This window comes from Chaetodon trifascialis, chromosome 18 (genome assembly GCF_039877785.1).
Source record: "Chaetodon trifascialis isolate fChaTrf1 chromosome 18, fChaTrf1.hap1, whole genome shotgun sequence".
Classification (NCBI taxonomy): Eukaryota; Metazoa; Chordata; class Actinopteri; order Chaetodontiformes; family Chaetodontidae; genus Chaetodon; species Chaetodon trifascialis.
Genome location: NC_092073.1, coordinates 8,407,496 through 8,432,513, shown reverse-complemented (window position 1 = coordinate 8,432,513; position 25,018 = coordinate 8,407,496). Strand labels below are relative to the sequence as shown.

The following is a 25,018-nucleotide window of genomic DNA, read 5'->3' as shown; positions in this document are numbered from 1 at the left end:
ATTATTTATCTCCCCAGAGGAAGACACAGCTCTATGAGTCTGTTTCTCAGGAGGTTGCAGAGGGCTGATGGAGTGTTGACATACAGAAAGCGTAAAAAGAAGTATTAGAAGTACACAGAGACAAGCCAGCTGGAAAACGAGAAGTGTTTGTTTTCATCATGATTTACATGTGGAGCACTGGTGGAGTTTTATTTTGGAACAGGCTGTCTTGAGTCTACCGTCTTGTCTTTTCCGCTATCAGCATTGGCGTCACGCCATGCGGCACAAAAGTAAAACTTCCGCTAAATTCTTTTGAATAAAATACGTCGCTTGTAAACAGCCAATTGACCATAAGAAAATACCATGCGCTCTAGCACACAATATCTTACTGTGTATTCTAAAGCACCTGTAAGATTTCACAAAAAAAAGTTTTGTTGTGTTCAACCTTGTTCACTATTATGTATACCTCGAAACACGCAATGCTCTTATTTTAAAAGGAAAATACGTATTTCCGTTCCTCGCCTGGTTAACTCTGGAATAGTTGCCTTGATGCAGCCGTCGCTAGCTAAACAAACATGCCTCTGCTACATTATCAGACTATGGACCTTAATGACACGTAGGCAAATGCGACAGTTAATAAGAAACGTGCCAAATGTAAAGCTGTACATGGAGAGCTGATATATTATTAAGTTAGTTAGCTTAGTGTAGCCGTTTGGGATCGTGTTTGTTTACACATTGCTAGCTCCCCAGTTGGCTAATGTAAGCTAGCAAAATGGACCTTGGAACAATGTTGTACAACAATTTAAAAGATGTTACGTGGAGCACGACGTCTTTACCATTAGATCAATTTGTCAGCGCTTACAGGCTGCCCCAGATTGTCAAGCTGGATAACGGTTTGTAACTTTCTGTTGCTATTTTCTTTTGCTAGCTGCTAAGTTGCTAACTTAGCTGCCGTTTGAAAGACAGTATTTGCTGTTGATTTTTTTTTTTTCAGCGCGTCCTCTTAATTGTCATCGAAATTGTCTAACATGTTTTGTATTAGTTGCCATTTTCTAGTGATTGAATTTGCCTGTTTATCTGTAAACGCTGGCGTCCCTCGTGCAAATCTCACCAGGAACGATGTTAAGTCAGTCAGTGCTACTTTCTGTAACCTCTCTGGTGTCACTTTGCAGCCATGTCAGTGAAGGCAGCAAGTCAGTAAAAGCAGCTACTGTCATGACAGTAATGAATTGTCATGTTCGGGAAGAGATATAAAAGCATCAGAAGACTGTCCATTGTGCAACACAGTGACTAGTTGAAAGCGTGTGCATTAGGGCACACGTGCAGCGTAATGTCATTGAAAATAAGGGCTAAAAGTGCCAATTGTAGTAGGATTGGTCAAGCAAAATAGTAACGTTACATGCAGATGAACCTAGTACAAAACTACACATGATTGTATTATGGGGTCAGGGGATTTATCTCCACATCAGCTGTGTTGTCTGACAGCTGTGTACTAACAAACACGCTTATCATTGTGTGCCTGCACTTTGAAATGAAGCCATTATGAAATCAGTCCTAGCTGATTTCGTTATCTTCCCATCTTCTGTCACACCCTGCTAAGTGTGTGGTGCACAGTACTTTTTAAATGGCAATGCTTGAGTTTTAGAGAGACATTGATTTGGTCATTAGTCATTCTCCATGGAGGATAATGACTTCAGTGTGCTCAGTAATCCAATGCCTTGGCTTGAGTGGAGCAGCCCGTGAAGCTCACAAGTGGTGGAAAAAAAAGAAACAGTAATCATATCAGTTTTCAGGATGCTTACTTTATTGTTTGGGATAATCATTTAAAATATTTCCCAGCCTTGGACCCTATGAGCTAATTTCTCTGCTGCCATCACCCACATCAGGCCAGTTAATACAATATGCTAAAAACACAGAGACTAAATGTGTCACTACTCGTGTAAAACTGGTAGTATTAATTTTAGATTTTGCAAATGTCATGATGCAACAGTCAAATGATGTTTCATATGTTACGTGATAGTTGATGTTTTATGCAAGTTAAGATTTTGCCTGTGCTAAAGGTGCAGCAACTACCTCAGAATTTCCTCCGAAAGTTGGTGTACGACTGTTGCACATTACAGTATTACAATATTTCCTGAGGCATAATCCTTGTTCTGCTTGTTGTTTTCGTTCCTGCAGGCCAGTTGGTTGAAGGGCTCAGAGACAATGACTACCTCTTGATTCATTCCTGCCGTCAGTGGACAACTATTACTGCTCACAGTCTGGAGGAGGGACACTATGTCATTGGGCCCAAAATTGAGATCCCAGTGCACTATGAAGGTGAGCTACATTTGCACGGATGCTCGGTGCTCTTGAATTTGTTTGACACTGTCTTTTCATGAGGTATGTCTATATATCAGTCGACAATATGGGCTTTGAATTTGAGGCTTTGCTTTGATCTGTCAGTGTTGAAACATCACTGGAATAATGTGAAGCCGTATGTCAAACTTAATCTTATTGATATTTGCACAGAAAAGTACAGCCATGCTTGACCCTGTCAGTTGCATTGATATGTCTTTTCCTACTTTAGGTCAGTTTAAGTTACTGGAGCAGGACAGAGATGTCAAGGAGCCTGTGCAGTACTTCAACAGTGTGGAGGAGGTGGCCAAAGCGTTCCCTGAAAGGGTGTACGTCATGGAAGAAATCACATTCAATGTGAAGGTACATGTAATCTGTTGAAGGAATTGAATGAATATCTTTTGTGTATGGTCAGTGCCATGTTCATTGAGGGTATTAAAAAAATTCAGATTTCCAGTTAAGACTAGAAATCCTCCCCTTAAGTGCCCCAATGACAGACATTTTTAAGTTAATTTAGTCTGTTTTCAGAAATTCAACTTCACAAAGTGTGTAGTATTAATGGGGATCTATTTGCAGAAATTGGATATAATATTCCTAAGTATATTTTTCATTAATGTATCTTCTTGTTTTTGTTACCTTTAGAATGAGCTTTTTGTATCTACAGAGGGAGCGGGTCCATGTTTCCAGAGAACCCAAACACAGGCTCTAGAGAGGGCTTTCATGTTTTTAGCCAGTTTTGTGGCTAAAAAGATGCTACTAAATTAGGGCTGGGCGATATGGCTGAAAATATTGCGATATAAGTGTTTTATATTGGTCGATATCGATAATTATTGATATTTTTTATGACCTATTTAAAATAAGGACCAGGAGAAAAATACATTCAATTTAAACATTTTTATTTTTAATTGAACCTTCCTCTGATTATAATCCCCTCAGCTATCAAGGCAGAAAGGAAAGGAAACGTCAGCACAACCATGGAAAACACTTAAATAATAAATGTTAAAAAAAAAAGTGTAAAAATGTAAACAGAGAAACCTGAGAACTTTTTTTCTACAGGTTTAGTGCAGGAAGTTCACAAGCTGATTCACCTTCTGAATAAATTGTTTTCAGATATGTGCAGTGTTTTGGAAACATAGCAGAAACTGAGGTAGACTTGACTGAACTATAAAACCAGCCTAGACATATGAACAACTTCAGTCACTCTTCTTACTCTAAATATACATGAACTATTCAATTATATTTTTATTGCGAGTGTGCTTAAGAAAAAAAAAAGTAAGTGTAAGAGATGTTTATAACCTGGCTTCTCCTCAGTGCTCAGTGAAGCATGTCTTTAGCTATATGATATGCCACTGCCTCCGTTATGTCTTCGTGCCTTTTAGATGATTTGTCATCAGGCAATGAAGCAGATACCTCTGCATGGTGGTCAGCTGCTTGTGCGGTGGTGCTGCGGTTGGCGAATACGGCTTTGCTCCAAAGAGTGAGCGCGGCTAAGGTGGTTAGATAAGTTTGTGGTGTTACCGGTCTTGGTGGGGACGACAGTCCACAGTTACAGACCACATTGGTCTGACTACGGTCCGACTTATAAAATCCAAAAAACTCCATACCGGCAAGCTGACTTTTTATCGACAATTTCTTCGCTCGCTGCAGCGCTCACTTTCTATTTCCCATCTCACTCCTTGCGAAGCATCACACGTGAGACAACAACATGGCGCAACCGAACTTGATAATGTTACATGATTGGCGTGTTAGCATGTCTCTCTCACTAATTAGCGATTACTCCCTACGTTGCTCAGTTACCTGAGAGCGAGTGCCTTCGTTCATGCAACCAACCTCGCTTCGTAACTTCAGGTTTCTTCCGACGAAGAAAAAAAAGTTATCGAATGTTTTATCGAACGCATTTTTTATTGATATTGATAACGTGTCTATCGCGAGACATATCGCTATCGTTTTTAATCGCCCAGCCCTAAACTAAATCCTACCTTTAAGTTGTGACACCATTAAAATGTATTTATTTGTGTTTCCACAGATGGCATCAGGGGAATGCAATGAAGATACTGAAGTTTACAACATTACACTAAGCACTGGTGATGAACTGACATTAATGGGTCAGGCTGAGATCCTGTATGCCAAAACCTCCAAGGAAAAATCCAGATTCAACACCATTTTCAAAAAGATCGGGAAGCTGAACTCCATCAGTAAGATTGGTCGAGGCAAGATGCCTTGTTTGATCTGCATGAACCACCGCACCAATGAGAGCATCAGCCTGCCGTTCCAGTGCAAAGGCAGGTTCAGCACCTGCAGCCCACTCGAGCTTCAGATGCAGGACGGCGAGCACACCATCAGGAACATTGTGGAGAAAACCCGCCTTCCGGTCAATGTCACAGTTCCCAGCAGTCCACCCCGCAACCAGCATGACCTTCACCTCATCCGCGAGGGCCATCGCTACAAATTGGTCAACATTCAGACGAAAACAGTGGTCGTGTGCTGCATTCTGCGAAGCAACAAAATTATCCCCGTCCATTTTCCCTTTCACATGGCCATGCCGAGATTCATTATTCCAGAAGAACTGCTGCAAGGAGAGTTGTGGCTGGATACTATGGTACACCGCTGGTTCTCCTTCTGCCAGGAGCAGTTTGACATAGACGACTATTCTCGTGCCGTCCGGGATGTGCGCACAGACTGGAACGATGACGGTAAGAGCCCCAAGAAGAGCAGTGGGAATGGTAGTTGCAGTGGAAGCAGCGGAGGCAGCGGCGGCTCCAACGGCTGTCCCAACCACATGCAGATTCCCAGCTCTTTAACCTACGCCCGGGATGAACTCACCCAGTCCTTCCACCGGCTGTCTGTGTGTGTGTATGGCAGCAACCTGCACGGGAACAGCGAGGTGAACTTGCAGGGTTGTATGACACTGTGTGGAGATTGGGCTCTCCTGCCGTCCGATAGCATCCCTTCAGACTCCGGAGAAAATGAACACTTTTTCCCCGAGCTGTTGGACAGCACAAGCCAACAGCCATCCCTCAACAAGTCAGACCTGCCCTACGAAGAGCTGTGGTTGGATCACTTGAGAGGCCAGATCCCAAAATCGTCTTTAAGTGAGGGGATTAGAGGCATCAACAATGGCTGCAGTACGACAGCAGCCCTGTCATACCCCATCGCATGTCCTCTTGTTGCAGTAACCAGCTCAGATGTGTCTCTTACTCCACCGCCAGTCCCACCCAAGTCTGAAGCTGTGAGTATAATCTGTCACACTTAAAGTTGTGGTCCATAAGGTATCGGTCTTGATTTGGCGACATTTGCGATTACTGTGGTAACAGGAAGTGTGGCTTAATACAAGAGCAAACACTTCTTGAGCAGCCTCTTGGTCAAAAAGACAGCTGGTGCATCAGCTTACAGCGCCACTGCGATAGTGATTTCATGCTGGTCTTAAGGACGATAACCTAAGCAGTGCTAACACCCTGAGTTTTACAGAAAAAGTGAGTGCGTTGGTTTTGCTGTGAGTTTCAACACCAATTAATTTCCATTGAAGGTGAAGGAAGAATGCCGTCTGTTGAATGCCCCACCAATTCCTCCACGAAGTTTGAAACAGATGCCATCAGTGCCGATCCTGTCGAAGCCACGTCAGCAAGAGACTCGGTCTCCAAGTCCAACCCTCTCCTATTACTCTTCTGGTCTCCACAACATGTAAGAACTGGAATTGTTTCATCGCACACATACATGACTTCAGTTTCCACATCGTTAAATCAACACAAAAGACAAAAGAGAATCAGACAGTTCAATTTAAAAATTCTAGATGTAAAGGCTAATTTATGATCATGTGTATCTAAATGTGTCTTACATTTTTTCAACAGTAGTGGAGCATCTGAGCAAGAGGCACCCGACCCACAAGAGCACATGTGCTACCCCTGCAACTGGGGTAAATCCAACAGCACTGAGCCAAGCACGACGTTGCCCAGCGGTAGCCTGCCATCAGATGGGATGTCATCCAGGCTGTCTTGGCCAAATAACTTCACTGGAGGAGAGTCGCACGGCATGGATGAATTCCTCCCCGCCAGCTGTCGAAGCTACTACAGCTACCCCAGAAAGAGATCCCCCAGCACCCCCAAAACCTGCTCATCCAGCCTCGTGGACTTCGACAGCCGAGAGCACGCACACTGCAGTAATGACTTCAGGCTGCAGAAAGCTTCTCTCAATCAGTTTTGCACCAAATCTTCAAGTTATAATTCAGAAATGTACAGAGACAAGCCAATAGAAGAATGTAACACTAAGCAGAGCCTCTCTTGCCCCATCTTACCACCTAGAACACCAAAATCAAATGCCACAAAGACGTGCACAGATGCACTGACGGGCCCAGTCTGTGACAGTGAGCAGGAAACAGAGGGCACAAAAGAGATATATTCCATCTCTAACTCATTAACTCCTAACTGTCCATCCATCTCTGCCACTGCACAGTGGCAGCCCCCGTCCAGTCTGGCTGGTCTCTCAATTGAAGAGGTGTCCAAATCTCTGAGGTTCATCGGCCTGCCGGATGACATTGTTTCTCTGTTTGTGTCTGAGAAGATCGATGGGAATTTACTCCTGCAGCTCACTGAGGAAATTCTGTCGGAGGACTTCAAGCTAAGCAAGCTGCAGGTGAAGAAACTCATGCAGTTCATAAACGGGTGGAGACCCAAGATATAACTAACAGAACACTAAATCCTGTTCTAAAGCAGAGGAAGTCATGCCTTCAGTATATATGCTATGCACACCAAGCCACAAAGAGTTTCTTTTTGTATAATATGAATTCATTTGCTTGTTACTACATTGTGGGGCCGATGGCTGGGTAATATTTCCCAGCCCACTTTTAAGTCCGTGACCGCTATTTACTAACTGAATGGAATCATTTAGCACTTTTCATGAAGACGTTTTCATCAGCTACTTAGTACTTTTTTGACCCAAAGCCTACTAGTGTTTGTGTCATCACACAATTCCTAATTGAGGCCAACAAATTTAAAGGAAAGACGTTGTATGATTCTATTCCTGAAGGGGGATATCGAAGCATTTCCAGGATTTTTAAAAGAGCACAGGAACCAGACTGTACTGGACTGTAGGATATCTTGCTGTACATTTTCATTGTATAGTGGATACACACTTTGAAATTTGGCTGATTTTGGTAAGCAAAAAATATGGTATTTAATCTTAAATATTAGTCATAAAAAGCTTACATGTCAATTATGCAATTCTATAGTTTTGCAGAAATGTGACGCGCACCGTGTTTTTGGTTTTCATATGGGATTCGTTCTCGTAGATTCACGAGGTCTTGGGTGTGATGGAGAATGTTGTTGCAAGTTTCCAAACTACCACAACTACTGCGGAATGAGGTGGAGACCTGGCTCCTGCTAACAAGTGTTAAGATACACCTGTGTTAACCCCCTCCCCTTAAGCTCTTCCTAAGGTGTAAACTTGGTCTGCATCAGTGGACATTCACAGTCAGGGAAGTGAACCCTGTCTTTGAGGCCGCGGTATCATTCTGATGTGCAGCTCCACAAAATGAATTGGGAAAAATGAGACGACTATATGATTTGATTTTACAGCTTGACTGCGTGTAGGTAAAAAAAAAAACCCTTAAAGGGAAATGGAGAAGCAGCTGTCTGTACATCAGTCTGATATCAGGTAAGAGTGCTGGCTCACCGTCTAGTTTAAGAAGATGGAGTGTTACAGTTAAACCTCTGGGCTTTGTCGGCCATCAGGAATCACATCTGCATCATGGAGCTATGCTTGTAACCAAATCAAACAATTATTCAATTCAATTCAATTCAATTCAATTCAATTCAATTTTATTTGTATAGCGCCAAATCACAACAGAAGTTGTCTCAGGACACTTTCCATATAGAGCTGGTGCAGACCAAGCTCTTTTATCTACAAAGAAACCAACAATTCCCCCATGAGCAAGCACTTGGCGACAGTGGCGAGGAAAAACTTCCTTTTAACAGGCAGAAACCTCGAGCAGAACCAGACTCTGGGTGGGCGGCCATCTGCCTCGACCGGTTGGGTGAGAGAGGAAGAGCAAGAGAGGGAGAGTGAGAATTATCACGGTGTATCGTGTGCAGCAAGATGTCGTATTTGTTAACTGTCCTTATGCAAGGTCCTATTTCTATTTGATGCCATTTTGATCTAAAGTTGACATAAGTACTAGCTTTAATCTGAAACACGTCTGCTAAACACTAACTTGAGGTTAGTTCTAACTGAAAACGGCCTAACAAAATGACGTCCTGCCTCGAAAACTAACATGGAAATAACCAACAGAGATTATAGACCATGACGTTCCACATAAAATACAAATTATGCATCATGCACTTTGGAGATGTCAGCCTAATTAACTGCAGCTAAGGTCACTGATTATAAACCTACGAGAGAAGATTGTATGAATGCACTACATGCTTTTTCCAAACTAAAATGGTACTCCCCCTTGTTCCCTTTGTGTGTTACAAGTGTACTAAAATGCGAGAAACAAGTAAAAGACGGCCTTAACCAAGAGTCCTTAAAGATGTGATGTGATTTTGGCTTAATGTTTTCATTTAGTCAGGCTCTTGTCATGAACATCAGGCAAAGATCTTGTGTGTATACCCTGAGAGGCATGAAGGCTAAAACTTTTTACTGGTTTGTGTGTTTTGTTTCTGTCTCCATGATCAGGGGCACCCAAACTTTTTCCCTTAGGCCCCCAAAACTGAGACTTAATGGTGGGCCACAGGCCAGAAGCAAAACACCTGTTGTGTTGTTAAGATGCAAAATGGTACGAGGTTCCCGTCGATTATGATTTTTTTTTTTTTCTTGTGGGCCAAGTTAAACCTTATGGCGGGCCAGCTTTGGCCTGCGAGCCCCACTTCAGGCTACCCTGATATAGATTCAGATTTCTGTATGCAGCTATTTAACTCCTCGAACATATGCAGAACATTATCTGTAGACTGTTCGTATGGCTGATATATGAAGGTGCCTCAGCAACAACAGCCTTTCTGCAGCCCAGGTCGGACCTGTTGGCCAACAGCTGTTTTTTCCCCCCCTGACCCTTTGTGCAGAGGGCTGTTACATATTTTACTTGATATTTTTGTTTTTTATGTAAGTGCAAATGTAATGTAATTTTTTAAAGAAAGTGATTACTAATGTTGAAATTATTTTTATTGAAAGAAAAAAAAGCTTATGTTCAAACTTCTGTTTTTGTATTCTGTAATACTTTGGTTTATAAATCCATGCATTAAGATAACACTAAGTCATGAGTTTAAAAAAAAAAACAACCTGCAAGCCTCAGTCACACTACATGGACAGTGACCAAGAAATGACATTAACAAGCCACTTGTCCGGGTAATTTTCCAGATTTCCTTGCAGCTTTGTCACAGTATCCACATGTTTTGTGGGGGATGGCGCGTGTCCCTTGACACTGTTGGTGGTTAATGTCCTAATGTCCTATGCAGTAGCCATGGTACTACAGAGAGACCAGGGAAAGACACAGCTAAGCACTGGAGTGACAATAAAAGGCAAAATGTATTGAAGTTTCCACAGTGTTAATTTCAGGGGGATGGAAATCGTGCATGCCCAAGGAATTCTTCCAAGTCAGTAATTTTACCGGAGTAATTCTGAGTTGTAAACTGTGAACCGACCCAGTCCCATGCCTGTCACCTCTGGACTGCAAAGAGGGAAATGACTGTGACACTGCATTTGATAGCACCTGGAATAGTATTCAACATTACTGAAATCTTGAGTTATGGACTGTTATCTTCAAACTCAACTCATGTTTCCTTATTTTTGACTGTATAATCTATTAAAATTGGATTAACTGATCTTTTTGGGGGGTTTTTCCTTCTGTGAAATAAGGAATTAGTTCAAGATTGCACATTTGCACAACGTCATAGAAAACCTGGATGATGAAATGGATCTGCAACATTAAACAACATATAATGAAGGATGGAGATGATTATTTGATAAGGGTGCTAGTTAAAGTCAGCCATTGTCTATATAATATAATGCTTTAACAATATAAAAAGGCTAATAAATGCTATTTTATTGTAGGAATAAGTACAGACGAGTGATGGACAATGATTTTAAAGACAAGGTCAGTGTTGTCCTGCAGTCTCAGGGGACCTAACAAGTCTTTGACAGGTAATTCAACTGTAGCAGGTTTTAGAGCTGCGACAATTAGTCAATTAATTAGTTTGACAATGAACAGGTCATTACTGGCAGCTATTTTAAGAAGCATTTTTCTATATTTCAAGAAAAAAATTTACGTCCAGTTCCTCAAATAGGACTGCTTCTCTTTATCTTAACATCATAGTAATTTGAATATCTTTGGGTTTTGGACTCAAGAATCCAAACAAGACTGATGCCGTCTCTTTGGGCTCAAGGGAACAGTGATGGGCATTAGTATTAGTTGTGGCCCTACTAAGGTGTAATTTATCTGTGCTCTCTTTATAGACTAGTTGATTTAATAGTGTTGCGTTCCAAATGACCCTAATGATATTACAAAACCAGCCAACAAATTGCAGAGAGTCCTCTTGCTGCGGTTTGGAAGTATTTCAGGAGGCAGTAAGCAGGTCACCGGTTCTGCTTTTGTGAAGCCTTGCAGCTGCTGTTTCCTGCATTGCACCAAGCAGGTTCACGCTCACAGTTCAAAGGTATCAGCAGTTCTGCTTTTTGAGACTGAGAAGTATTTTTTTTGTGGGTTTTTTTTTTTTTTTTTTTTTAATCAGAAGCCTTGGAAATACTTGGGTAGTGTTAACTTAAACTTTGACATCTTTCTTGTAAAATCACAAATTTGGGAAAACAATGTTCTACATATTTATACTTGAGTCTTATCAACGGAAGTTTTTCAGATTTCATTTGGCAGAAATTAAGTGAAGAATAACTGATGGAGGTTGACCGCTTTGTTTTCAATTCATTTCAGAGTTTTGCATAGTTACGCACTCTTGTGACTCTGTTGCGCTCTACAGCTCATTCGCTAAAGATTTTTTTTCCCAATATAAAGGGTCAATCTGCCCTCTCACATACAGAGGGACTCCTTGGACTCATTCACTAACACACACACACTTGTCTCAGTGAATTATATAACACACACAGCACATTAGTAAGTGGAGTGCATTAACTAATCCATTGGCTCGAACTTAAAATGTCGCTGACCCTGAATGCACCACTGCAGAAGTACATGAAAGCTTCCCATTCCACAGGATCAGCAGTTAATTCAATTCAATTCAGATTTATTTATATTGTGCCAAATCACAAGAGAAGTTGTCTCAGGACACTTTTCCTATAGAGCTGGTACAGACCAAACTCTTCATCTCTTCATCTACAGAGACCAAACAATTCCCTTGTGAGCAAGCACTTGGCGACAGCGGCGAGGAAAAACTTGCGTGACCAACAGTAGTAGTCATTGCAGTGGATGTCAGGCAGGGCTATGGCAGGAGACAGAGCTATAATCCACAATCCAGGTGAAACCACAATCTACAAGAACCTGAGAGACGACAGTACAGTGATATAAAACAAATGCTGGTTACAAAGTACATGAAAATATAATTTACTTAAGGATAATTTTGTATCAAAACTTATTAACTTACCTGGGGGAAATTTCAATAGACAGTTTCTGTCTGAACTGTGGTTCCTTATGGACAAATTTCGAGCAATAAGAGAATCGCAGTCCCTAGAGTAATTTCAATATTTAAGTAATGACAATGAACAGGCTTATTTGATACCATGCCACGCAGTTTCATCCTAAACTTCTTTATTATTTTCAGTGGTGTGTGTGTGTGTGTGTGTGTGTGTGTGTGTGTGTGTGTGTGTGTGTGTGTGTGTGTGTGTGTGTGTGTGTGCCCATGTATTACGTTGTGGGGACAAAAATCTGTTGACACAGTCACATGTGGGGACAAAATATAGGTCCCCACAAATTAAGTCATTACATTTTAGGGTAAAGACTGAGGATAGGGTTACGTGTTATGTAAGGTTAGGTTTGGATGAGGGCGTTTTTTTAAACCGGGGGGCGGGGGGTTAGGGGGTTTGGAGCAGAAAGCAGAGGAAGGGGAGCACCATAAAAAACACTGTAAAATACTTCAATGAGCAAAGAACAATTAAATGCAATCACAAGAGTCAGTGAGCGAGAGAGGGCACAATAAAACACACTAAAAATTGCAGAGGAAATCTGTGAAGCTATAAACAAGCCTGGGGTAAAAATTGGTTTGTGGATTAAACCTAGAGAGCAGTGACTGGGAATAAAAGAAGTGGTTAAGAAATGGGATAAGAATGGGTTAATAAGAAGATAAAATAGAAATAAGAAGAAATAAAACACAAGGAAATAAAAGCAAATAAAAAGTTAGGGTTAGGAATAGGCAAATAGTGGTTAGGGTTAGGGTAAGGCTCCAGGAAATGAATGTAAGTCTATGTAGTGTCCCCACAAGTGATGAGCACCCCCTGATGACTTTGGGGAATCATTTATTTCTAGGATGGATGCCCACTCCTGTCTTTATGTGGCTGTCCAACTCAGGGTTTTGGAGAAGAGATGTGTTAAAGCGCCATCTGGTGTTTGGTTCATGTAGATCGTTTCAACTCTAGTAGTAGTGTGTGAATAGAATAAGTATTCATGTGTGTGTGATGGTGTAACAGAACCAGCAACCACAAAACGTACAACCAAGAAAGATAATTAAAGGCACAGGAACAGAAGCAACAAAATGCATTACAAAAACAGATCAGGGCACACACTGCAGAGTACAGTGAGACATGGGTGCAATAATGTGTGAATATTAAGCCTTGCTGGGTACTCAGGCTCAATTCCAAAATCAACACAGTGAGTTTTCTGCAAGGGGGGGAGTTTTCATTTTTTCAACCAACAACAAAACCTAAATTTAACTTCAATTAAAACACACCACCAGACAGAGCAGCTCAGATGGAGGGAGCCAGCCGGCTCAGAGCATCTCAAGCATTCAGACTCCAGAACAGATAGAGTGTGTTTGTAGCGAGGATGTGAACGTGCCAACATTTGCTAATGAGCACTAAACACCAAAGAGCTCAGACTGGTGTCATTAGTTTTGCAAGTATGTGGTCATGAACAAAAGTATGTTTAATTTTGACCAGATGATGGCGCAACCAGCAAAAATAGCGGGTCACCAAAGTCCGTGGGATTCATCGTCTTGGGACCATGAATGATGCACAAAATTTCATCGCGCTTGATCCAGTGATTGTTGAGATATTTGGGTGTACAAGCTCCAAAGAGCTGAGGGGAAATACAGAAGGTCATAATTAAATGACCATATATGATCCGTTGTTTAATACAACACTTTCTGAGATGTTTTGTCTTAAGGTTTGACCTTTATTTTTGTCACTGGAATACTTGGTGGTTTTTAATAAGCAAAACATAATCTAATGGCATGTTATCAAATCAGATTAAACTGATCTGTATAAAGTTAGTACGTTGTTACCATTTCACCCTGTGTACCACTGATCAACCATCATATACACCCATTAAAGCCCAATTGCATTACTAACATATTTGATTGAAATATGACAGAATAGTAAACTAGACATTTTCATCTATGGGCAATTAAGAGTCTCAAGCACATGAAGGAAGACCATGAAGACTCCTCACTGTCTTTTAGTTCATAGAGATGCTGCCTTTAACAAAGCAATGCAAAGTGAAAAGACTGAACACAACAGAGAGTTCATATGCTTTATTCTTTCTATTTTGATTAGTTATAGTTTTAAGGCACTTTAGTGCAGAGTCTTTGAAGGTTCCAGCTGAGCACTTCACTCACCATCATGTCCCTGTGAGACAATGAGAGACAATAATTGGGTGTGCAATTATTTCACTCAACAACATTCTTGCTGTAAGCAAAAAAAATACAATAGTAAAATAGATCTACTGCAAGTATGCTGTAGTACACAGTATCCATGTTGTCTTGATCACCAGTACCAAGTGAAAAATAAAACACAGCTGTGTCTGACACTGTTGTGTCACTGACCTTGGATCCAGTGTCACGGCTCTTGACTCTCATCTTGTTGACCTGTGACTCAGCAATGTCAGCCCTCTCTTCCGCCTCATCCAGTTCATGTTGCAGCTTGCGAAGCTTGGTCAGATTGCCGTTAGCTTGTTCCTCCTGTTACATAATGATTAAGTATTTAAAGAGCATGGGAGAAATATATCCATCTGTAATATCAGAGTACACCTCGACTTACAGCCTCCTCTGCAGCCCTCTTGTAAGATTTGACTTTCAGCTGCAGTTTGTCTACCAGGTCCTGCAGACGGGCCAGATTCTTCCGGTCCTCCTCAGTCTTCATAGTGTTGAAAAACCAGAGTCGTGCATTTTAAAACTGACAAAGCGCATTAATATGAATGGATTGAAGTAGATTACAGTATATAACTACAAAATACCTGATAGGTAAGCTCCTTGACCCGTCTCTCATATTTACGGACCCCTTTAATAGAGTCACTGCCCTTCCTTTGCTCGGATTCCACCTCAGCTTCCAGTTCCCTCACCTATGAAAATAACGTCACCGTGTCACAGAAGCCAAGCACCATGTCCACATCTGAAAAAAGCCAGTGTCACTTACCCTGGCCTCCAGCTTCTGGATCTGCTTCTTGCCACCTTTCATGGCTATTTGCTCAGCTTCATCCAGGCGGTGCTGCAGGTCTTTGATGGTTTGTTCCATGTTTTTCTTCATACGCTCCAGGTGAGCGCTGGTGTCCTGCTCCTTCTTCAGCTCCTCTGCCATCATGGCAGCATCAGAAATAGCCTTCTTCGCCTTCTCCTCAGCATTTCTGCACTCCTGCACCGCCTCCTCCACCTCATTCTGAAGCTGAGCTGTGTCGCTTTCAAGCTTCTTCTTCTGGTTCAGCAGGCTGGTGTTCTGCACAAGATTGTTTTACAGTCAACACTTACAGAAACATAAATAAATTGCCTATATTGGCATGTAATTATACTGTAGAATGAATCCAGATTTGGGCATACCTGAGAGTGCAGCAGCTGAACTCTCTCACTGACATCCAGCAGTTCCTGCTCTGCCAGTTTACGACCTCTCTCAGTCTGCTCCACCATTGACCTCAGTTCATCAAGTTCAGCCTGCAGCAGGTTGTTACGTCTCTCCACGATGGCAATGTTCTCCTTTAGATCATCATTGGCACGGAGAGTATCATCCAGCTGCAGCTGTGAGTCCTGTTCAGAGGGATTTTTGCAGGGGGAACAATTTTAAATTCTTTATTTCAATAATAAAAAGAAGAAAGAAAACAAAGCACGAACATTCATCAATGATAAGCTTCCATAATACCTTCAGATGAACATGAACTGCTTTGAGCTGTTTCTGAGCCTCTGCTGCCTGCCTGTTGGCCTGACTCAGCTGGATCTCCATCTCATTAAGATCTCCCTCCATCTTCTTCTTCACCCTGAGAGCCTCGTTTCTGCTGCGAGTCTCAGCCTCCAGGGAGCTCTGCAGAGTGTCCACCACTCTCTGATGGTTTCGCTTGGCCTGCTCCATTTCCTCGTCCTTCTCAGCCAGCTTACGCTCGATGTCAGCCTTCACCTGGTTGAACTCAAGCTGAGCTCGGAGGATCTTACCCTCCTCATGCTCCAGAGAGCCCTGAAAGAACAGTCTCCTCCATTAACTTCAATATTCTTTAAGAATAAGAAGAAAGTTAGCACAACATAAACTTCTGAACGCTCACCTCAGCTTCCTCCAGAGCAGACTGTATCTCAGCCTTCTCCTGCTCCAGCTGCTTACGGATCTTCTCCAGCTCATGGATGCTCTTTCCTCCCTCACCAAGTTGCTCAGTCAGGTCAGAAATTTCCTCTGTTTTGTGCATATTCATGTAATTTACAGTTTTCCCCACCTCACGATTGTAATCAGTGAATAGTGAAAGATCAATTTTTAATACATCTTCCTACCTTGGAGATTCTTGTTTTCTCGTTTCATGGTCTCCAGATGATCCAAAGACTCTTCATAAGAGTTCTTCAGTTTGAAGAGCTCAGTGCTGAGAGAACGAGCCTCCTTCTGGGAACTTTCCAGCTCAGTCTGGGACTCCTCATACTTCTGCTTCCACTCAGCAAGGACCTGGATGAAGAATATTCAGTATTACATTACTTAGCATTAATTCATCCATTCACATTGTTCTTCACATGTTTTTTTCTTTCGCCCATCACCTTGTCAAAGTTTCTTTGTTTCTTGTCCAGAGCTGCAGCAGCAGCATTCGATCTCTCCACATCCACCATGAGATCTTCAATCTCACCCTGAAGCCTGTGTTTGGTTTTCTCCAGGGAGGAACATTTAGCATTAGCAGCTTCAACAGATTCTTCTGCGTCCTGCAGACGCTGGGCCAGTTTCTTCCTGTTTGACAAGAACATATTACAATGACTTTCAGTCCTTCTCAGAAACACGTTGTTGAAGAGGAGGCAGCTGTTCTTACTTTGCTTCTTCCAGCTCCTCAGTCCTTTGAATGGCATCAGTTTCATACTTGGTTCTCCACTGAGCCACCTCAGAGTTGGCCTTGGACATGCTGCGCTGGAGCTCAGCTTTGGCCTCCTGCTCCTCCTCAAACTGCTCCCTTAACAAATCACAGTCATGGCGCGCAGACTGCACTGCATGGGCAAGTGCATTCTTAGCCTGTAAGGTGAAAGTATAAGCTGTGACAGATGTACTGTCAAATTAGAAATGAAATTATCTGGAGGCTGCATTCACTGCTTTACCTTGGTCTCCTCTTCGAGTTGTCTCTTGAGGTCTTCAATCTGCTGAGTGTAGGACTGCTTCCCTCTGCTCAGCTGAGAGACCAAGGAGTCCTTCTCCTCCAGCTGTCTGCCAAGCTCACCTGTAAAATAAAGTTTTGTCAACCCCCATATCAAGCTGCTAATGGTGTTTAGTTACATATCCGTTTGCAGCCTGTAATATTAGACCAGTAAACTACTTCTGCCTTACTTTTTTATTTTCTTTATTTTATACATGTTATTGTAACAGTAATTGCTGAAAGAAAAAAAAAACACTTAATGTGATCATGTGTTAAACTGATTACCATTTTCTGTTTGAAGCTTTGCTTTTTGCATTGTGAAGTCATTGATGGAACGCTGGCCTTCCTCTGATTTGATCCTGTATTCATTCATTTGATCCTCCAGTGAGCGGCTCAATTTCTCCAGGTTGGCCTGAGTTACATGATTCTCATATTAATATGTAAGTCACAGAATGTATACAAGACAAGCATTATTTTCTGTATGGTATTATCTTTTAAGACATACCATGACTTGTCAGGACATACATACACTCCTTTTGAGAGTTAAATGAGAAGATCGATGCCACTTTCATGTCTGTGCTTTAACAGAGGAGCTAAGCCAGCAGGTGATGAGACTGATGAGATCTTAACGTAAACGGCAAAACAAAGCAGGGCAGTGACTTCCTGTCACTTCAAAACATGAGCATGGTATCAATCTTCTCATCTAACTCTCTGCAAGAAAGCATATTTCCCAAAATGTCAAACCTTCCCCCGTGGCTCTGTGGTAAATATGAAGCTAATGCTAGCAACCTGTTAGCTTGGCTGAGCACAAATTCTGTAAACGGGAAAATACCTGCACCAGTATTGTGCTAAGCTACCCAGCTGCTGGCTGTAGCTTCAGATTAACTGTGGAGACATCAGAGTGGTAGCAATCCTCTCATCTAACTCTTGCCAAGAAAGTGAAACAATGTATTTCTCAGAGCTATTCCTTTAAGATGTGTTCAATGAGGACTGGTTTTGCTTGTCTTACTTTGGATTTGACGATCTGTTCCATGTTGGAGACCACATCATCCAGCTCCAGCCTGAGCTCGCTCTTCTCTTTCTCCAGCTTCTGCTTGACTCTTTGCAAGTTGTCAATCTGCTCTCCCAGGTCCGCCACACTGTCTGCGTTCTTCTTTCTCAGTGTAGCGACAGTGGCTTCATGCTGCAGAGTGGCCTCTTCAAGGTCTCTGCGTGTCTTCTGAAACTCAGCCTCCCTCTTCTTGTTCATCTCGATCTGGGCAGCAGTGGCTCCTCCAGCCTCCTCCAACCTCTCACTGATCTCCTCCAGCTCTCTGGCCAAGTCGGCCCTCTGCTTCTCCACCTTGGCTCGGGCAGCTCGCTCTGCTTCCAGTTCTTCCTCCAACTCCTCAATGCGAGCCTTCATGAGGTTAATCAGACAATTAGGCATTTTGAGTTGGAATTCCCATCATAAAAAGATAGTAATGCCACAAATGAATGTTTGTGCAGTTACCTGTAACTCCTTCAGTTTCTTCTGGAGCTGAGCGCCCATGGCCTGTTCATCCTCAATCCTACTCAGCAGCTGGCTTATTTCAAAGTCTTTCCTACATTTAATGACAAAATTCTTGACATTAGTAATCAGCTGTTATGGCACAATGAGCATCGTGCTGGTGATTGTAGAAGGCTAGTTTTACTTTTTGAGTTTTTCCTCCAGCTGCTGCTTGTCATTCTCCAGATCCATCACGTTCTCTTGGGTCAACTTTAAGTCCCCTTCCAATTTTCTCTTGGCTCTTTCCAGATCCATTCTTATTTTCTTCTCTTGCTCCAGTGATCCTTCAAGCTAACAGAAAAAAAATCCAAACATTTACTCGAAAAGTTGTGTCTCTAGAACGTGAGATTTAGTCACAAATGCCATTGTACTCACATCATCCACTTGCTGCTCCAGCTTGGCTTTGGCCTTGGTCAGAGTGTTGACTTTGTCTTCTTCACTCTGCAGGTCATCCAGTGTTTGCTGATGAGCCTCCTGAAGAGCTTTTTTCTCTTTGGTCAGCTTAGCAATGATTTCATCCAGAGCTGCCATCTCTTCAGTCAGGTTTTTAACCTAAATTATCACCTAGTTAGAACACCTCATCCGGTTGGAAATATGGTTAATCAATGCTGGTCAAAATGTTTTGTTACCTTGTTCTCTGTGGCATGCTTTTCCTTTTCAACTTTAGCCAGAGTCAGCTCCAGATCATCAATGTCCTTCTTCAGTTCTGAACACTCGTCCTCCAGCTTCCTCTTCTTGGCAGTCAGCTCTGCATTCATCTCCTCTTCATCTTCCAGCCTCTCTGTCAGCTCTTTGGCTTTGGCCTCAAGCTGGATCTTACTCTTGATCAGACCCTCACAGCGCTCTTCAGCATCTGTGAGGTTGTCTTGTTCCTGCACAAACCAATATGGTAATTAATGACACCTGTGAGTATAAATGTCTGCAATTTTAGGTACAATGCATCACTGATCTTACAGATTGCACTTGGAGCTGTAGGTCGTTCTTCTCTTGGAGCAGGGTGACCATTTTTTCCTCCAGTTCTTTCTTGCGTGCCTCAGATTTAGCATAAGCCTCTTTCAGCTTTGTGAACTCCTCCTTCATGTTTGCCATCTCCTTCTCAGTCTCAGCTGATTTCAGCAGAGGTTTTATCTTGAAGTACATCTTCATCCAGGGCCAATTCTTGACACCCATGAAGGCACGGACATTCCACTGGATCACCAGTAAGGCATCCCTGGAGACAACATCAGCAAGCTTGAATCCTTTTTTCTGTACCTTGTCTTTTGTGACATTAAATGTTGAAAGAAACACTCTAACCTGCGCTCAACAATTTTCTGGAACTCAATCCTGGCAAGTAGTCCTCTGGACCTCGCTTGAATTCCAGTGATGATGAGAGCGAGACGATCATCTCGCATCTCTTCAAGAACACCCAGCAGACCAGCTTTGAAGAACACCTAAAAATGCCATAACATCAGAAGTTTTTCATTACCTGTCCCCAGCACAATCATTTACTCTAAAATGCAACCCTTGTCTTTGAATTTATTGTAGACAGACCAACCTTTGTGTGTCCCAGTTTATACTGCTCATGGTCAATGTCCAAAGAGCCCAAAAGTTTTTCTGCTGCTTTCTTGTTGTCAATGAACTGTCCCTCAGGGATAGCGTTTGGATTTAGGATGCGATATCTGAGAAAAAGACAAATATACCCCCCAAAAAAAGACTGTGATTGTATTGTACATGTGGAAATATGTTTTATTTTGCATTTACAGTACCTTTGTTTGAAGTCTCCATACTGGATCCTGTTTGGGAATCCTTTTCTGCAGATCCTGATGCCCTCCAGCACACCGTTACAGCGGAGCTGGTGCATTACCAGAGGATTCTCCATCGCCCCAGGAGTCTTGGTCTCATTGGGGATGATGCAGCGTACAAAGTGGGGGTGAGTTGACCTGAGGTTGGTCATCAGTTTGTTCAAATTCTCCTGTAATATTCAAAAATATTCATTATAAGCAAAGGTGTACAGACAGCATCAGTCTTTTTTCTTCAAAGACAAACCTAAAACAAAAGTGTGAAATTTAGAAGTTCGTTCACCCTGTGCAGTGCGGACACAGTCTGGAAGGAAGAACCTTTCTTCTTTCCTCCCTTGCCTCCCTTGCCTCCTGCATCCTGGGCTGTAGAAAATATTCCAAGTTCATCATTAATATTTTCATATACAGATTTGTCAAGAGGTTTTAATGATTTTTGAATGAATGTTTGAATGTTGTAATGTTACAGAAAAAGATTTGAGTAGAAATTTACCTGAGTCTGCTCCAGCATAGCCAATGAAAAGATTTGCCAACACTTTGAGAGTGGACTTCTGAAACAGCCCCACCACAGTCTCATTCAGTGGATCCTTGTTCTTCACAAGCCAGTTGGTGATGTTGTAATCAACAATACCAGCATAGTGAACCAGGGAGAAATGAGCCTCTGGTTTCCCCTTAACAACCCTGGGCTTCTGGAAGTTGGGACTTTTACCCAGATGGTTGTCATATAGTTTTGCCTTAAATGTTGCATCGCTGGCTTTGGGGAACATGCACTCCTCTTCAAGGATGGACATGATGCCCATGGGCTGAAGGAATTAAATAGAATTAATTGAATGTAAACCTGCTGCAAAGAATAGCTTATGTTTGTTACATGCAACGTCAAATCAAATGTAACTCAGCACTAACCTTCTCAATGAGTTCAATGCAGGCTGCCAAGTCCATGCCAAAGTCAATGAACTCCCACACGATGCCCTCTTTCTTGTACTCTTCTTGTTCCAGCACAAACATGTGGTGGTTGAAGAACTGCTGCAGCTTCTCATTAGTATAGTTGATGCACAGTTGCTCAAAGGTGTTGAACTATATATTTGACAAAACATTTAAAAGAGAGGACAGTAGTTGTCTTGTTTCATTGTTCTTTCTTTGAAATATACAGTTGCTTCCATGTGGCATCATCATTTAATCTCTGACACTCACATCAAAGATCTCAAAACCAGCAATGTCCAGCACACCGATGAAGTACTGGCGAGGTTGCTTGGTATCCAGAGACTGGTTGATTCTCACCACCATCCACAAGAACATTTTCTCGTACACTGACTTGGACAGTGCACCAATCGAGTAATACACCTAGAAAATTGCATAATTTAATGACATTAATAGTGAAAGTCGCTTTATTCCCCAATGGATTTCAGTGCAGTGCCTCCATTTTCAACTTACTTGCTGCACATTCTGACCTTTGGTGACCCATTCATTGCCTACTTTGACTCTTGGGTGACACAGGCCCTTGATGAGGTCAGCAGAATTCAAGCCCATCAGATATGCAACCTTGTCCACATCTGCAAATGGATTTTGTGTAGGAGAAGCATTGATTATGCTGTTTTGTGTATAAAACGCACAAATTAGTAGTTGTACACTTGTTTTAAGAGAATAGAAGTAAGCTGTTGATTGTCCTGATAATGCTTTACCCTCTGTGCCATCAGGCTCTGCTTGCTCTTCTCTCTGCTTCTGTTTGAACTTCATGTTTCCATAATGCATAATGGCACCAGTCAGCTTGTAAATGCTGTTCTTCTCCTCTTGGGTGAAGCCCAGGACATCGAAAGCTTCCTTTAACAAAATAAAATTGTACATCAAAAATAGAAGTTTAATTCAAGACATCATGGTAGGTTGCCTAAATGTTTGATAAATATAGCACTGTACTGTAGATTCCTTACATCAGTTGCCATCAGCTCCTCAGAATCATTAATTGATGTGACAGTGATCTCCCCTTGGGAGATGAAGGCATAGTCATAGGGGTTGTTGGTGATAAGCAGCATTTCTGTCAAAGAAAGAAAAGTTTAAGTTTGTATGTATGGTATTTCTTGACACCCATATATATCTTATGTTTCATCCAGCACTCACCCAGCAGTTCTGGTTTCTGTTGGGACAGAATCTGGTAGAAGATGTGGTAGTCTCTCTCAGCCTTGAGCTGATAGGTGACACGGGATTTCTCCAGCAGATCTGAGAACATTTGATATTGGTATCAAGGTTTATTGTTGACCTGAGAACTATTTCCATACCTTTAAGTGATGTATGCACTGTGTACTTACATGTTTCAATATCAGCTGAAGCCAGTTTCCCACTCACTCCAAAATGGATTCGAATGAATTTACCCTGTCATGAGAAAAGGTTGTTTAGATGTTGTCAGAGTGACAGTGTCATATCTGCACATAATCTCTGAAATGACCAAACTTACAAATCTGGAGGAGTTGTCATTTCTGATGGTCTTGGCATTTCCAAAGGCCTCCAGGGCAGGATTGGCCTGGATGATTTGATCCTCCAGGGTGCCCTGTAGGTTCAATGCATGCCAACATTTAGGCCACAAAGGTCAAAAACTTAGAATGTTTCCCATAATACACTCATTTAAAAAAAAGTTTAAAACCAACCTTTTTCTCCTGAGCAGCATCCTTCTTGCCAGAAACAGCTGCGATGCTGGCAAAGTACTGGATGACTCTCTTAGTGTTCACAGTCTTTCCTGCACCAGATTCTCCGCTACAAACAAAAACAAGCATGTGATCTGAACACGTCATGAAGACAAACCTTAAACTCTGCTCCTCAAATTGATTCAGATTAAACTTTGATGAATTACTTACGTGATAAGAATAGACTGGTTTTCCCTGTCTGTTAGATTTAAGACAATGTTGAGTGTCAGGACGTTTTTCTTTAAATATATTGGATGGTGTCAAAGTTTACAAAGAACTGAACATACCTGACAGCATGTACTGGTAGGCATTGTCAGAAATGGAGTAGATGTGAGGAGGAGCTTCACTCCTCTTCTTTCCTCTATAGGCCTTGACCACCGACTGATCGTACACTGGCAGCCACTTGTAGGGGTTGACAGTGACACAGAACAGCCCTGAGTAGGTCTGTTGACGAAGATGCATGAAACACAAAAAACATTTTTTATGGGACTGTAGATTTCACACATTGGGAAGATTAGTAGATTTGTGGTCTTTACTCACGTAGATCATCCATGCTGCGTAACGCTCTTTGAGGTTAAACAGCACAGCAGGTTCATGGAGGAAGGTGAACATCGCCATGTCCTCAATTTTATCAAACTTTGGCGGGTTCTGAGGGTGTATATCAGCCTCCTTATGGGTTACAGTCTGAAATGATGTATCACACAGAATATGTCAGTTTAAATTAAATTGAGTACTTTTCCACTTCTGCCAGTCAGTGTAAATATCTCACATACTTACTTTTCCCTCCTCAGTTTCAACGGTGACTTTGTCGCCATCTCTGCTGGTGACTGTGGCTTTAACGTACTCCACCTCAGGGTCGGGCACAAAACACTGCCTCTTTATGTCAAAGGGGCGAGTTTGGGCCTCCAGACGCTCCTTGTCTGACTTTCTCAGGAAGGTGGCAGCAGACCCGAACTCCGCCATGATGGAGTCGCTGCTCATCTTGGAACCTGTTCAGTACAAATGATGACTTCATATAGACTTGACATGTGTACTAAATAAGATTTATTCACTAAATATTTGTCTATATGAGCACTGAAACAAATTCTACAATTAATTTTTAGTCCTGTCATTTAAATGATAATGCAGATTTCGATCATATTGGCTTTTAGTGTCATCTTACCTGTGTTTTCACCTCTTTGGTAAGATGATTTTTATATCTGTCGCAAATTATACACAAGAAATACAATTTAGAAACTGTTAAACCAAAAACATGTCACGAAGAAAATAATCCACTATTTAAAATCTCTTCTGCCATACTCACCCTCAGGCTATCTGGTTACTTGCCTCTTGCCTCCAGTCTTCTTTATAAAGGGTGCTGTCCAATCATAAAAGGCAGAGAAATTAATTATTCAGATCTTCCATCAGATGATCTATTTAGGTGTTGAACTCTTTGACTTATAAGGCTCGTAACCATTTGTTCTCACGTGTCCAATAAGGACAACCTGCTTTTAGCCCACCCCTTCCTATTCTTGGGGACATTGTTTAAGTAATTATCCATTCGGATTCATTTGCACCAAAACTTAAGTGACAGCATTAAACATCCTTGTTGTTGACTGCATTCCTGGAAAACATATGCGTTCATCGCTCAGTTCATTCATGTTACTTGAGCACATCCACCTGTCTCCTGCTGACAGAGGGAAGGTCACAATGCTCCTTTGTCACCAGGGAGAGTAACAGCTACTCAACCTCTGGCCTGTCTTGTCATCTGTTCCTTCTCTTCATCGTTGAGAACAAAGATAAACCTGTGAAATACTTATTGGATTCTTTCTGACACTTGTGAGGTTGTTTTGACTGCCAGACCTCGTGCTCTCATTGTTCTGTGGCAGGTGCTGTATACTTGTATAGGTCTTTGTGGACATAAATAAACACCAGCAACCATACATGGAGGAGCTGCTAACCTATGACGATAGTGTTATGAGCTGGTGCCAACCAAGTGTTTGCTTATTTTTGATAAAATATGGTTGAA

General features: G+C 42.0%; 2 protein-coding genes across 2 annotated transcripts; one reads left to right on the top strand and one right to left on the bottom strand.

Moving 5' to 3' along the window:
- The first annotated feature begins 499 nt into the window (after nt 1-499).
- garem (GRB2 associated, regulator of MAPK1) lies at nt 500-7,902 on the top strand. Its single transcript, XM_070985494.1, has 6 exons — nt 500-872; nt 2,158-2,298; nt 2,549-2,679; nt 4,343-5,545; nt 5,843-5,997; nt 6,165-7,902. The coding sequence occupies exons 1-6, from the start codon at nt 752-754 to the stop codon at nt 6,991-6,993; spliced, it is 2,580 nt and encodes an 859-aa protein (XP_070841595.1). The 5' UTR covers nt 500-751; the 3' UTR covers nt 6,994-7,902.
- Nucleotides 7,903-14,028: 6,126 nt separating this feature from the next.
- Nucleotides 14,029-24,210, bottom strand: LOC139346549 (myosin-7-like). Its single transcript, XM_070985671.1, has 38 exons — nt 24,173-24,210; nt 23,788-23,999; nt 23,551-23,694; nt 23,298-23,454; nt 23,182-23,209; nt 22,975-23,080; nt 22,785-22,877; nt 22,639-22,702; nt 22,451-22,549; nt 22,264-22,367; nt 22,018-22,156; nt 21,770-21,888; nt 21,530-21,679; nt 21,242-21,412; nt 20,832-21,141; nt 20,625-20,704; nt 20,309-20,514; nt 20,098-20,221; nt 19,857-19,993; nt 19,518-19,773; nt 19,193-19,435; nt 18,939-19,115; nt 18,709-18,854; nt 18,528-18,618; nt 18,045-18,434; nt 17,321-17,447; nt 17,001-17,119; nt 16,721-16,917; nt 16,458-16,641; nt 16,203-16,368; nt 15,983-16,107; nt 15,589-15,897; nt 15,273-15,476; nt 14,875-15,171; nt 14,696-14,800; nt 14,500-14,595; nt 14,286-14,420; nt 14,029-14,088 (listed from the first exon to the last, which is right to left on the bottom strand). The coding sequence occupies exons 2-38, from the start codon at nt 23,989-23,991 to the stop codon at nt 14,071-14,073; spliced, it is 5,820 nt and encodes a 1,939-aa protein (XP_070841772.1). The 5' UTR covers nt 23,992-23,999; nt 24,173-24,210; the 3' UTR covers nt 14,029-14,070.
- Between the last annotated feature and the right edge of the window lie 808 nt (nt 24,211-25,018).